Here is a 15,968-nt window from a genome sequence, read left to right on the forward strand (position 1 = left end):
CTTTTACCTGGAGATCCTTATCCAGCTCGGACATTTCCAAGCCACGGACCTGCATAGTATATTCAGTGCGGTGGCGCAGTCTGTACGACTGTACTGCTGGGAATATTCTCCACAGTTTTCCCTAGACATAGACACACTTGTCACTTTAGCAGTCCGAAATGTGTCCGGCAAGAGGAAACGAAGTGAAAGTATCGCCGGTTACCTGGTGATGAGGGCGTCTATGTCAAGGGACAATTGTGGATATATATATATATATATTCACTGAAAAAACCATAGGTTTCAGACATGTTATAGTTAGCGGAAATTTTACTGATAAAAAACCAATGAAATTCCCCCGTTATAGTTAGTGCAGGCAACTATAACTCACGCGACCGCAATCCTCTGCTGATGCTAATACTGTATTTAGACACTTATTTGCCCATGTCTTCTTCCATAAATTTTTAGCTATACATATATTAGAAATATTTTTTTTTCATAAAGACACATATGTCATCAGCAGAAGATTGCGGTCGCGTGAGTTATAGTTGCCTGCACTAACTATAACGGGGGAATTTCATTGGTTTTTTATCAGTAAAATTTCCGCTAACTATAACATGTCTGAAACCTATGGTTTTTTCAGTGAATTTGCAAGGTTTTTTAAATGCTAATTCCTAACTATAACGTGTGTGAAACCTATGGTTTTTTCAGTGAATTTGTACGGTTTTTTAAATGCTAAGTTACTTTACGCCATTCGTGGCATGCACGCCCACTTAACGCAGTTCGTTCCGTGCGCGCACGGTGCGCCCACTTTACGCAGTTAGTGCCGTACACACAAGGTGGGCACCGCGTGCCCACGTTACGCACCGTGCGCACATGGAGGACATATTATGCGCTTCCTTGTGATAGGTAATCTGTTAAATTTAATTTGTAAGTGATGACAATAATATGCCATGCACAGAGAGTTTTTTTTTTGTTAATTAAAATTTTTAGCGTAAGCGCACCGTACGCGTACGGTAAGCGTAATCGGCGAAATTTTCAAAAAATAAAAATTTACAGTTTTTGGCCTTTGAGGACTCAACTAACATGGCTATGTGCATGGGCGCTGTCTAAACAGCCCCTTTATATGTTTTTTGCCTTTATTTACAGCCCCCCCTCAGAGTGCGAGAGAGAAAATGGCGGCCGCCGCTTCCTGGTTTCGACCGATTCGAATGTTTACTTAGATGTAACAGCCAATCAGAATCGCGCTCGCGCACGCCACCGTACGCGTACGGTAAGCTTACGGTAAGCGTACCGTAAGCTGGCTCAGATATATATATTGATTTAAAGGCTATTTTCTCAGAATCTACTGAACAGATTTACACCAAACCTACAAAAGGCACTTCCTTGACCTGAGGACTACCTCTCTGCCAAATTTCTAGTAATTCTGTTCAGCCGTTCGGGCTGTAGCCCTGTCTAAAGGTCCTATGGAAAAATGCATGGGAAAAACGCGTTTTGGGACCCCCCTTTTATCTCAGCCCCCGCTTGACGAATCCCCCCGAGACTTTCAGGGTCGGAGCGTAGCGCCCCACCTATTTTGAGAAATTCGCGAGGATTCGTCGACCGGCGCCAAAGTTATTCAAAATAGAATGTTGCGGATTTCCTATGGAAAAGGGGTCCTAACTATAACTACCTACTGGTGACCGCCAGTAGGTAATATATATATATATATATATATATTCCAAATCTGCATTGCTGAAAAATCCAACAGGAAAAAACAACGCTTCACGGCACCCAGTGCTTTTAAGGCAGAGTTTATTTAGGCCACACAAACTCATATATATATATTTATAATAGGCACCCCCCGATAGGGGTATTGTGGGCTCGCACCCAGGTTCTGTACATTGCCTTGACCATTGGGTTCAGTGCGTCAGCGGGTAGGGGAGGTAGAGGGAGAGCAGCCCCGGCGAACCATGGACGAGACAGTTTTCTATTGTCACCCATAATAGAGAATCTCGAGCCTGGGACTGCGCCAGCTGGAGAGCCACACAATAATGCTCCACAGACAGGAGGCCCAGGCCCCCTGTGGAGGATAAGTTACTTAATGGCTACTCAGGCCCTCGCTGACCCCCAAGACAAAGGCCTTGATGGCCTTGTCCACTTGTCAGAGTTTCAAGAGAGGCGTCAGCTGGCGGAGCATACCCAGAATGTAGGTGAAGCGGGGAGGGCCACCATTTTCACCGCTGGCGCGCGACACCACAGGGACAGGGTCCAGTGTGAGCACTTATCAAAGTTGAGCCACATACGCTCCATGAGAGGGTCGCGGTTGTCTCCTGTCATTCGCTCCAGGCCCCTGTTGACATAGATGCCCAGGTATTTGAGCCGAGCTTCCTTCCATTGAAAGGGAATCCGGCAATGGCGGCACAGGTGGTAGCTCTCGAGAGTGGGAGGGCATCGCTGTTACCCCTGTTGACTTTGTAACCAAATACAGCAGTACACGCTTCAATGGTTTCCAGAACCACAGGGATGGAAGAGGGCAGGGCCGAGAGAGTAAGCAGAATAGCTTCTGCATATAATTATAGTTTAGAAGGTCCACCGGGGCAGGAATGCCCAAAGTCCGATCCGACTGATGTAAGGCCGCCGCCAGGGGCTCCATGGCGAGGAGGAAGAGCAGAGGGGAGAGAGGGCAGCCCTGCCACGTTCCCTGGCGAACTGAGAATGGGTCAGAGAGAAAGCCACCACAATTTACCTGCACCGTGGGGGAGGGATATAGCCGACACACTTTGGAGATGAAGTCTGCATCAATGCCAGATTTCTGGAGCGCTGCAGACAGGTAGTCCTAGTCTATTCGTGACAAAGGCCTTTTCAGCGTCTAAAGACAAAGCCATGGCCTACTCTAGCAGGTCCACCACTGACCATACCGCATGAGCAAGAGTCCGCAGGTGGTTGCGAGATGGGCAGACGGGGACAAACCCCACTTTTGACTGGTGGACGAGGGAGGGAAGTACCTTCTTGGGGCGTGTAGGAAGGATGCGGGCCAAAATTTTAACATCCTCGTTAATGAGGAAATGGGGCATGAGCTACCACAGAAGACATTGCCTACAAAATGGCACTATCTTCCTCAGCCAATGAGAACAAAGTCTGATATTCTGACTAAAGCATCTACTTGCATGAGAAGTAGTAGCCAGTCAATTGTTTCCCCAATGTTCTGCTGCACCTTCCTTAGTGTTCTAATGAACAACTAGAGTGCTAACATTTTGTATTCAAGACAAAAGTGTGGCACACCTGAACCCCATTTTATTGGAATAGGAGCTGCTGAATTTAAAGCCTGTCCTGTCGAACAGGTCGAAGTAAATGAGAATGTAGATGTTGATGTAGGTAATATACCAGGAGGTTAAAAATGTGAGGAATAATATGGGTTCAAAGTAATTTGATGTATAATTTATTTCTAAATGGGCAGAAAAATAGTTAAGAGGAGAGAGGTTGTCATAAGCCCAGAATCCCCTTTCCTCATCTGTTTACTTGGCTTGCCCATCATCTCTGTCAATTATCAGCACCCTCATTTTAAAACAGTAACATTTTAGAAGACAAGTATATTTATATATTCACTGAAAAAACAAAGGTTAAAATTACTTTATAGTTAGATTAGGTACTAAAGACCTTGGCATATAATTAAAAAAGAAAACAACATATTTTCACTGAAAAAACACGGTTAAAGTGATCTTATAGTTACGTCTTGGAGTGAGACATGAGCTAATGTTAAAAAATAAACACTGAAATATGCTAGTTAGAATTTAGGTGATTACCTAGAACTTTCACCCGCATCATGCACTGTTTATGACCTCACGTTACATCACTCATGACTTGTTGAATGATATTGTTGATGACATCACACGACAATTCAGACATAGCTTCCAATCAGACTCTGCATATAATCTACATTAGGACTTGGACTCCGTGCCTAGGCTCCGACAAGGCCATGTATCCAAGCCTCCTAAATCATCAAACCTCCTTTGCACATGATCTTCGGCCATATATAAGACATGGCTGACACAGGGTTTAAGCTTGTGGCAAGGATCTGCTGCCAACCCTCCACACATGGCTAACTCCCACCATACAGAAACTTTGGTTGGTCTGCAAGGCCTGGTGTCACCCCAGACCCTACATCCAACATACTACAGGGCTTGGGCGGGGTGCGTGCCCTATGTGCACATCCTGTTCCCAACCCTCCACATGTGACCAGCCCTCACTGCGCATGGCCTTTGATCATGCGAAGAGGGGGTTTGACACAGAACCTCACATGTAGCCAGGCCCTACACGCACCCCGCCATGCTCACCCAGCACCCTACTTGCTCAGCCTTCAGCCCTTGACAGCTAAAGTTAAACAAAGGGTCTATTCAATGATGTTCAGCGGCCCGGTGTCCACCTGTGAGCTACCCCCACTGCAGCCATTCTTGGCGTCAATATAAGTGAATAGATAATGACATCTCTGAACTGTGCTTTACTTCTGAAATATCTAACTTCTTTTGCATCCTTCAAAGCTTACAGGCCAGCTGGTAAGAGCCCACAACCATGTGTTACTCCTCGTTCACAAAGCCCATAGCATTGTCGGAATCATTGGTTGCTCCCATTAGTAATTTCAACAATGTTATTTAAATATAATTAGTGATCCCAATTATGTCATTTAAAATATCCTGAGTGATGTGATATGTGAGGTCATACACAGTGCATTTTAAGGGTGACATTTATAGTGCGTTCACTGAACTCTAGCTGTTGTGTTTCTGTGTCTTTTTGTTTTTAATGTTAGCTTGTGTCCCATTCCAACATCTGGCTAGAATGCCATTTTAACCATTGTGTTTTTTTCAACCTGCTGTTACTGACCCATGGGAATTAGAAGGGACCTCACAAGGAGGCCCTCAGGGCAGGACCCACTGGTGCGTCGCGAGCCGATTTTTGGTGGATCACAGAGGTCCAAGCAAGAAATAAGGATGTCTTTAAATTCTGTATTCATCTTGTCACATTTGCTGCGCTTCAAAGACAGAGATCAAATGTCAAGCTATGTCTTCTGACAAATTGCAGCTTATGTTTTTTAATGGGGACTGGTCTTTACAAACTCCTCTCACGTTGCAGCCAGAGAAAGAAAAGTAAAGTAAATTATGTGACAATCTTGCTGGGGTATTGGGAGTGTGAATGAAAAGGCTGTAGAATGTACATTTTGTAACATCCAACAAAATGTAAATACCTGTAAATGAACTGTACACATTCAGCAGTTAGGGAAGCAAAACTGAGGCCCAATTTTTCTAATTCTGAAGCGTAATGTAAACAAAGATTTTAACAGAATCAACGCAACCAACATTTTAAATTAGGAAAGTGAGAGATTTTCAAAACAAATTGTGGGAATGGATTTTTCCCATTGATTTCTAGTGAGGCACAGGTCATTTATAAATTGTGCCTATTGGCGTGTATGAAATAAAGACATTTTACCTGGTGGTGCATAAAAATGAAAAAATTCACATTAACCCGAGTTCCACACATTACCATCTGTGTGTAATACAGTTTTATCAGTAAAACTGTGGGTGCAATTTCATGGCCATTTCCTTGGAAAATGTATAGGTAAAGGGCCTACCACACAGTGAAATCGCTCGCCTCGTGCCCGATAAAGCTAGGGGATCGCGAAAGTTTGTCGTTCTGAAAATTGGGTCATGGTTCTAAAAAGTTTGGGAATCGAGACTTTAGCGCTTACGCTCTCCGATCACTGTGTCTACTGATTATAGAGAAATGCTGCCCTCTTGTGAGATGTTTAGGAATGGCCGCAGCTATGCTTAAAAGACAAGTCCATATCCTCAAGCTACTTATGGCCCTAGTACAAGTGGCTCTGTACAATGGCAATACAAATGGCCTGGTATTTCTGGTCACATTTGCACCAGCAAAAGGCATATGTGATCAAAGGTTGGTAATACGCCTGGACGACAGGCCCCAGTATTCACGATAAACAGGGCACAAGTCCTAAAAAAGAGAAGTGGGGGGACTAGCTTAATTAATCAGTATGCAAGTGGCATCGGGGCACGTAACGACAGGGCGCGTGCCATCGCGGCACGTGATGTCACGGCGCATGGCATTGCGGCGCGTGACATCACAGGAAGTGGCATCACAAGAAGTGACATCAGATGTTAAGCCCTCACATATATGTTTAGCAGGTCTATCATGAGTACATTTGAGCACGTTTGGAGTATACTCGCAAACACTCCTGATTTAGGCAGAAGATTCACACTTTTGTAAGCTTCACTTAAACCAATGTTGCCTTTTGTCAGCATAAAGGTTCCTCTACCTATAGTGCTTTAAAAGAAAAAATAGTGATATATAAAGTATTACAACGCCGTCTCAGGGGTAGTAAGAGCTATCTAAATGCTATTTATTTTGTGCAAATACTGGGAAAGAACAACTCATCTGACATTCTTACAGCACATGCATATCTCCTAAACAGAGCCTGAACAAAGTGAAAAGCTGCCTCTCTTAAGTATGTGTGAAGTGCTAACAAGGTGTGAGCCTTTGTTTCCCCTCTGCTGTATTTGCTTCGAGGTGTGAGGCTCCTGACTGGTCCCAGCCAAGAGACTGAACAAAAGGAGGCCTGATGACCCCTCAAATCCGGCCTTTGGTATGGGCCCAGCAGGAGTCAGAAAGAAGAAAGCTCCATCCCCGCCTGCACGTTGTTGCTTATCATAAGCATACAACAACGTCCAGGCGCTGCTTAATGTGTCCCGGTGTTTGCAAATTACACCGGGACGAATTCAGCATCTTTTTCAGTGAAGACCAATTTCCTGGCAGGGTGGACGGCATACACCCTGTGAAAAAAGTGGGTGGACGATGTCCACCCGCGTGCACCTCTGACTCGTGCCCTGACGATAAACATGCAGGAAAAAAGATGCGTTAACACCGCTTTCCCGATATTCCCCATTCCAGATGTGAAAACTAGTAGTGATGTAGTACCACCCAATATTGGTAATACTGTAAGAAGTATTTCCAAATCTTATTAGCGGACCTCTTGTAATCTATCCATAGGGTGAGAGTAAAATATTCCCTGTTTTTGCAGCAGGGTTTTCAGCTGGTGTCACTACAGGAGTCAGAAGGCAAAATTTTTCTGGACTGAAGTGGTAGGTTTAAAGGGTAATGCGGCACAATACAATGTTAAATGGTCCTGGCATTCACAGGAACAGTGGGGGCCGAGGGGGGTGCGCGGTGCTCCATGCAAAATATAATTTTGCTGCTGGAGGACTCCTCAAACAGTAATCAAAGTCCATTTTTTAAGAGTTGGCACCACCTTGGGGTAACTTTCAATTGCTACTTCTTCACCTCGCCTTAACAGAGTCTGCAGCCCTTGTCATGCGCTACATCTTTCAGAGTCCTCCTATGTGGACAAATCTGCCTCTAGAAGAGCTGGAAGTGAGAGAGTAGCCTTGACGTGCCGATAGCAGCTGAGTAGACACTCAGATGAGTGGAGGAAACTGTGCCGGTAATGTTAAGGGCACTGCCTACTCTAATAATTCCACAATTGTAAAGCACAAACATACCCCTAAAGGGTGGGGGAACCGTCCCAGGTGTCCCAGGCACTGGGGGGAGGGAGGGGGGGTCTGGGAGATTCAGTGAGCTATTGCCCAGAGTCACATGGTGCTGAGCTGATCTGCCGGCAGCAATCGAACCATGAGCCCTGTGCTCCGGAGTCAGCCACTCTGGCCACTGTGCCACACCTCTCCTCAGTGTTTTACTCAAATGTTATGTATAGTAAAAAGTTTTGTAATAATTGTAATTAATTGTATCAAATGAAGTATATTACTTACTCTCCCAGTGTTGGTGACAATCTGAAGGAACACCCGGGTTCAGTTCACATTTTGATGACATGACCAAGCCTTAAAGATGTCTTAATTATAATGGGTTCAAAAGTAGTTTCCGACCTCCTCAACCGACACATTCATCCCCAGGTCAGGCATGCCAGATGTTTTGGCAGGGCCAATTTAAAAAACGTCATGTGGAGCCCAATGCGGCAGTTCTTTTGGTAATGCCATGGCAGGAGCCCTTGTTTCCAAGTATAAACAAGGTATTCTCCATGTTAAAAGAAAACATGACAGAGCCAGCATCTGGCGTCATCTAGTGGTGGCTGTGTTTAGCTGCCTCATCCTTACTAAACAAGCAGGCTTGCTCTAAAATCTGTTAATTTTGCAGCTGGAGTGAGAGACCCTGAAAAACAATGGTCTCGGCATTGTTAAAGTTAGAGCTATTGGCATTGCTCATGACATTATTTTTGTTTATGTTTTTGTTTTTAAAACATTTACAGAAACGGCATTGTTATTTACAATGTCAATAGCTTAATCTCTCTCAAATGTGAGACCTATTGCATTTGCACCCACACACAGAGCCACACACACAAAGCCACCCACACACATAGAGCAACCCACACACAAATAGAGCCACCCACACAGAGCCACCTACACACACACAGAGTTACCCACACACAGGCAGAGCCACCCACGCATAGAGCCACCTACAAAAAAAGCCACCCACACAGAGGCACACACAAACACATACACACACACATAGAGCCTCCCACACACACAGAGAGCCACACACACACACAAAGCCACACACACAGAGCCACACATACATACACAGAGCCACATACACATACACACACAGCCACACACACACACACAGAGCCACACACACACATACAGAACTACACACACACACATAGATCTAGACACATACACATTGATCTTGGGAGCCAAAGCAGAAGTGGCACCCACTTCACCTCCAGTTGTAAGAAGTATTTTAGTGAGTAGTATTTATTATTGATAGTAGTAGTTAGTGAGAAGAGAGTAGTATAGTGTGGGTAGTATAGTGATTTGTAAGTATTATAGAGTTGTATAGTAGTGGAGTTAGTTATTTTGTATTAGAGAGGTATTATTAAAGAGTGAGTAGTAAAGTGTTATTTCTAGAGTGTTATTAGCATAGTCATTTGTAATGAATAAGTAGTGGTGTAGTAGAGTGTTAGTAGTGTTAATATTTGTAGTAGAGTGAGTGTTAGAGTGAGTAGCAGAGAGTGCGTTGAACATTAGTATTATTAGTAGAGTAGGAGATAGTAGTGTGTTTTTATAGTGTTGTAGAATAAGAAAAAACACATTAGATGAGAAAGAAAGACAAGATGGCTTACCTAAGACCCGCAACCAGCATCATACATACCACCGGGCAAAGCACTCCATGCACGACGCTGCACGGAGACGACACGGGCCGGGGTAGACCTGTAAAAGAAACAGAAAAATGCATTAGATGAGAAATATAGACAAGATGGCTTACCTAGGACCCGGAAACAGCATCATACATACCGGGCAAAGCACTCCTTGCACGACGCTGCACGGAGACGACATGGGCCGGGGTAGACCTGAAAAAGAAACACAAAAAAACATTAGATGAGAAAGAAAGACAAGATGGCTTACCTAAGACCCGCAAACAGCAATCATACATACCGGGCAAAGCACTCCATGCACGACACTGCACGGAGACGGCACGGGCCGGGGTAGACCTGTAAAAGAAACAGAAAAATGCATTAGATGAGAAACATAGACAAGATGGCTTACCTAAGACCCGCAAACAGCATCATACATACCGGGCAAAGCACTCCATGCACGACGCTGCACGGAGATGACACGGGCCGGGGTAGACCTGTAAAAGAAACAGAAAAATGCATTAGATGAGAAACATAGACAAGATGGCTTACCTGAGACACGCAACCAGCACGACCAAGGACCACGCCCCCTCAAGGACAAGCTTATACCTTACAGACCGGCTAGACAGCTAGACAGCTTCGATCTACAACTCATAACCAACTAGTGGTTCCGCGCTCCAAAACAGTGTCCTGGGGTGACCGTCGGTTTCTAGTCGCGGCTCCGAAGATATGGAACACTCTACCGCAACATATTAGAACCTGCCCCTCACTTTTACAGTTTCGGAAGAAACTGAAAACTTGGCTGTTTAACCAGTGATAGTGCCCATGATCTCCCGATGTTACCCATACCTCGGGGAAAGACAGTTGCTAAGGTCTAGCGCCGAGACGCCTACGGGTATTCGTTCGCGCTTAACAAATGTCAGAAATAAATAAATAAATAAATACATACATACCGGGCAAAGCACTCCATGCACGACGCTGCACGGAGATGACACGGGCCGGGGTAGACCTGTAAAAGAAACAGAAAAATGCATTAGATGAGAAACATAGACAAGATGGCTTACCTGAGACCCGCAACCAGCATCATACATACCGGGCAAAGCACTCCATGCACGACGCTGCAAGGAGACGACACGGGCCGGGGTAGACCTGATAAACAAACAGAAAAATGCATTAGATGAGAAACATAGACAAGATGGCTTACCTGAGACACGCAACCAGCAGCATACATACCGGGCAAAGCACTCCTTGCACGACGCTACACGGAGACGACACGGGCCGGGGTAGACCTGAAAAAGAAACAGAAAACAAGATTAGATGAGAAAGAAAGACAAGATGGCTTACCTAAGACCCGCCACCAGCATCATATATACCGGGCAAAGCACTCCATGCACAACGCTGCACGGAGACGACACGGGCCGGTGTAGACCTGAAAAAGAAACACAAAAAAACTTTAGATGAGAAAGAAAGACAAGATGCCTTACCTGGCTGGGGTAGACCTCAAAAACAAACACCCAAAAATAAATTAGCAAACAAGAAATGTAAATAAACAAAGATAGCTTACCTTAGATGTTCGGAAATTGCTGTGTACATCCCAGCAAGAGACACGAATAAACACGAGAACGTCCCTGTAAAAAAACCACAAAAAAAACACGCCCACCAGTGTAAAAGGGACGGGGCTTAAAAAAGAGGAAGAAGCGAACCCCCCCCCCCCCCCCTCCCCCGAATCCGAAAAAGATGGGGCTTGAATTGACAGACAAACCTCTTCTCCAATGGCTGACCAGCATTTAAGAGGCCAGCTAAGGGAGAAGAGGGGCGGGTTCAAGCCCCACTACTGGAAAACATAAAATCTCGCCAGCGAGACTGCGCAAGCGTAGCCTTCGCTAGCCGAGACCTAAAAACAGGGCCAGGAGTATACTCGGGCCACTGGAATTATGCGGCAGGTGGGGGTCAAATTATGTGCCATGGTTGAGTAACTTATGTGGCAAGAAAAGGCAACTTATGCTGCACATTTTTTGATAGTATTACTTCATTATTTTGTCATTTTTAAACTTGTTAAAACTCTCTGGGCATTAGTTGCACCTCATTAGTACTAGTTAAACACTCAAATATAGCAACAAGCTACAATAAGGTGACCAATCAACCTTTGCTGCAAAGGGCTTTCAACTGCACGGCAACACGTTGCTGCGTTTTTAGTAGCTTTTGAACCGTTTGAACAAAAAAAACTTTGGTTAAAATATTCAGATTATGTGGCAAGTGTGGCAAATTTGCAATTAATCGAAAATCGCCACAGCTGCACAATCGCATAATTCCAGTGGTCCTAAGTATACTGGCAAAATGCAATGTAATTCTTGCTAAATAGCTAAAAGGAAAGAATCATGCAGCTGAGATTATCAGAAGTATAGCCTTATCAGGACAACTGTCTCTAAGAGAGCTATTTACACCTGGAAGTGCTACAGCGGGTACAAACGGAGCCGGGGGGAGTCCTAAGCGAGGCAGGGTCCTGGAGTTAAATGTGACTGTAGGCACCCTTCGCACCCGTTCTAAGTCTCATGGAGCATTGTCTCCAAGCAAACAAATTATCATATAGAATACCTATTGGGTATTGTATCTTGTGCATGATTTATTGCCTTTTCACCTAGTAACAGCACTTGTATAAATATCACTTTACACATTCACCTACTCTACCGACATAGTTTCGATAGCATAGTGAGAACAGAAGGGATCTGTTTTTGTCCTGAAGAAGAAGCCTATGAGCTTCGAAACATGTTGACATACACAGGAGGGATCGCTCATTAAAGCAGGATACCTCCAATCCACTTTTTTAACAGTACCAGTTCCAAAGAATATTAAAGTTACTAGTCCATAAGAGCCAGGTACTTTTTAAAGCACTTCTTTCACCCACCCCTAATCCTTCCTCCCACAGTTTCCTACACCCCACATAGTACTGAAAATCAGTGCTCCCACGTAGTCGTAGTTTGTAGCACGCCCCGTCCCGCAGCGAGACGGGAAGACCCCCATGATGAAGCATGACACCAAGGGCCCTATTGGTGTGTGAGGGGTATTTAAACAAGCATTGTGTAATTCCAACCACAGTAGGAAACACACGTGATCTGTGAGTACATCTTTTCTGAAATCTATCTAAGGGTGGATCCCTATGTTTTGGTAATAACCATACTGCCTGTCTTGTCTGGAACCAAATAACTGCCAGAGATATGTCCGATAACATTCTGGTGATGCCTCGCAGTACTGGGTCGTCTGCCTGCATTTCCACTGCATCTCCTAGTAATTTCAGGCGATATTGCGTGCAATGAAAAAAATATGAGGTAACCAAATTACCAGACCTTTTTCCTACTCCTCTGACAGAATACTACAGACAAGGGGGGCCCATTCTTCTTTTTTTCTGCTCAAGACCGCCTAGTTTTTCCTGGCAGCGATGGACAGAAAAAAAAAACATCCAACCTTTCCTCTCTAAATGGAGCATGAGGTCAAATTTTCTTTTTCCGACGGCCCTACTGTGTCGGGCTATCAGAATAAGCTGTCAGAGCTCAGGAGGGAGGGTAGGAGGGGGGTTGTCATTTGAAGGATGCCGGTCTGACCGACAGATAATGGAGCAGAGGGACAGAGGGTTTGATGGACAAGGGACTCCCTGGAGGACCCTGCCTGCTAAACACGAAATGGGGCCTGAAGTGTTCCTCAGCACACAAGGTAGTTTTATATTTGTGAACCTTTTTCTTTTTTTCCAGACGTCCCCTCTTCCAAGGAAGGTGGTTAAGTCCTGCGCAGTGGTCGGCAATAGCGCGATCTTATCCGGCAGCTGCTGTGGACAAGAGATCGACAAGAATGACTTTGTGATCAGGTAACTTCTCACTCAGGTGCTACTCGCCGCTAGCTTGAGGAATGAGTCCCATCAAAGAGGAATTTGGTAAGTTACGGTAAGGAATAATACTTTTACTACTAATTATTATTATTATTATTATTATTAATTCTTATATAGCGCATAGCTACCTGTGAGGTTTTCCAGCGCTGCAGGACAATGGCCAGTACCCTGAATGGGTGACCTTAATTAGCCATATTTTTAGGTCTCGCCTGACCCAGCACATGCGCTGGTCTGGCGAGACTTATTGAGAGGGCTCCAAAAAGTGCTACCAGGCAGCCTAGAGCTACAGTGCATGTGCGCGGGCGCGCGCGCCACGCTTTACTGCGATTACTTTCACTTTCGCGGCTGCACGGCCGCTTTGATGTTTGATCGCGATCGAGATCACTTTCAATTTCGCGGTCGCACAGCGGCTTGGCATAGCCAATAGGTCTTGCTTTTGGGACCTTATAAGTATTTAGTTATGCAACTGTTGCATGGCTAAACACTTATAAGGTCCCAAAGGCAAGACCTATTGGCTATGCCAATGCTTGTTAACTTTTTGCGGAAGTAGATTAGTAAAATGCAACTCTAATCGACTCAGAAAGTGTGTTCCACAACTTGGGGCCAGTGAAAGATAATGAGCGACCGCCTATTCGAGAACCTCTGAATTTAGGAGCTGAGAAGAGACTGATTCTAGAGCTCAGTGTGCGGGTTGGAAGACTACTGTAAAAATTCCGCGCGGGTGTGGAACTTGATTTTATGCAGAAAGCCGAAAGCCTCGAAGTTGATGCGCTTATCCACGGTAAGCCAGTGGAGATCACGTAGAAGATCAGACACTGAAGAGTATTTAGAAATAGCAGCCTCGCTGCTGTGATTTGAACCATCTGAAGAGGTCTAATGAAGACATCTCTGGACGTCTAATCATAATAATATTAATAATAGCAATATCAATAATAAAATGTAATGCAAGAGTATCGAATTTACAGCACTCGATTTCAACGCGTGGTGTCTCTTTATTTGACATGCATGCCAGCAAACTCTTAAGCCTTAAGCATGAAGTGCAAATAAAACCAGACCTGAGCTCTGTTTGTACGTTCTGCTAGCAAGGCCATAACCTAGAAAGGCAGTGATCTGTAGAAGCAGGGGCCAGCTGGGCAAAGCCGTTTTGCAGTTGCAAACTTTGCAAATCCCAAATCACTGAGTATGCAACTGCAGAAGGGCTTTTTAAAAGGTACAAAGCCCTTTTGGGAGTCGGAAAATGGTTTCCCCTGATACTTGTACTTCCTGGTTCCGAATCGTAAGAGTTTTTGTGGGTGTTTCCACGTGTTTATAGGAAGGCGAGTGAAAGGTGTGTCCCCTCCTCTGTTCGACCCAGAGAGTAATGAATCAACAGTTTGTGAGCACAGTTTCAGTTGCAATGCAAACCATTGTCGAGTTACGACCCTGAGTTGGTGTGGAGGCTGAAGGTGCCCCCCCACCCGGTGAATCATGTCGGCAGCCTCAGGAGTAGGCTGTGTCCCAGGGGAGACCTCCTTGATGTCTTCCAAAATGAGAAACTTTTTTTGGGGTGGCGCAGTACCAGCTCTTTTATAGAACCCGGGTGCTTAAAAAGGAAACAAAGTTTCTCTTTTGGGAATGTAGACACTAGAATGGGGCCTACTATTTCTTGCAGGGCAGCATCGCTGTCTTTGTACACAGTCACAAGAGGTCACAGCTGCCATTTTAATACCCAGCTGGTCATTGTTCACCCCTGTGCAACTGGGGATTTTGCTGTGCATCTATAGTACATGGGTCACATAATCAGAAACAGGCCACGAACCGTGCCCATTTTGTGACCGCTGTGTTTAACCTGTTTCTTAGTACATTTGGCCTAGCATTCTCTTTTTTTTGCTGGTTTTAACAAGTAGAAGGACCCTTGTCAAGATCTCTCACGACATTATCTCTGCCACTCACTATAAGGTTTGCCCGTTTGGTGTGAGCTCCACTCTGTGGTGTATCGTAGGGCTGTACCAAAAGATGGGTGTGGCTAATATTCAAGCTTGAGAGGAAGCCAAAGACATGCCTCAGCTGCTGTCGCCCTCAGGGCCGGCTATAGGGCGGTGCAACCGGTGCAGCTGCACCTGGCGCTGACCTCGTGGTGGTTGGGGTGCGCTGTGTTTGAAAATAACTTTTGGTTTAAAAGCAGGTGAACTTCCTTGTGCGTCCAGCAGTTTTTGGGCAAAAATTAAAATGTCAAGATAGCTCTTGTGATTCATGTTCCTACTGTTGAGAGATCAGAATGTTGTCTAGTGGTAGTTTTGGCTGATGATAAAGTAGCGCAGAGGGTTCATGTGCCTGCTAAAAAGAACACTGTATGATGCAGATCACAGAACTGAGTCAACTATGACTAGCGCTATGAAAAAAATGAAATGTATATCAGAGAGGGCCTATGGAGAGATGAAGTGTGCTGTTAATGGGTGGTAGTGAAGGAATTAATGGAGAAGGAGGTCATGGGGGGGCATGGGCACCAAAATAATATTGTTACACCGGGTGACACCAGCGATAAAGCCAGCCCTGATGCCGGTGTTCCCTGCTCCTGACCATGAGTGACACGCGTGGATGAGTTCCCCTCACAAGAGTCATCAGACTAGGCTGCACCCTCATGCCGGGAGGTTCACGGCAGACTCATAAGCTACGCCTTTATCCAGTGAACTCTCTCTGAAATGGGCCTGCTTTGAAGGTGTCCAAGTACAAAGCAGGGTCCTCTGGACAAGAGGAAGAGTATTGCAAGTGTCAGTCCCTCTAAAGCAAAGCACCGTAAAGATACAGACTCGGATTGCTAATGGTTTAAGGTTCGAACTTGACCAAGGCTGATGACTTGCATGACAAATACGACAGAACTCACCACCAGAATGGAAGACTGACTGGCTGAGATGTATGATGGAACAATGCATTCGG

The 15,968-nt window shown here is 45.2% G+C and overlaps 1 protein-coding gene across 1 annotated transcript in view; it reads left to right on the forward strand.

Annotated features, from left to right (window-relative positions):
- LOC146782818 (alpha-2,8-sialyltransferase 8E-like) overlaps positions 1-15,968 on the forward strand; it is a 134,222-nt gene that overhangs the window by 93,205 nt on the left and 25,049 nt on the right. The window contains exon 5 of the mRNA XM_085637903.1: positions 12,919-13,031. Within this exon, the coding sequence (XP_085494029.1) occupies positions 12,919-13,031 (113 nt within the window). The remainder of the gene's footprint in view (positions 1-12,918; positions 13,032-15,968) is intronic.

The sequence above is a fragment of the Triturus cristatus genome, chromosome 12 (genome assembly GCF_964204655.1).
Source record: "Triturus cristatus chromosome 12, aTriCri1.1, whole genome shotgun sequence".
In the NCBI taxonomy this organism is placed as follows: domain Eukaryota; kingdom Metazoa; phylum Chordata; class Amphibia; order Caudata; family Salamandridae; genus Triturus; species Triturus cristatus.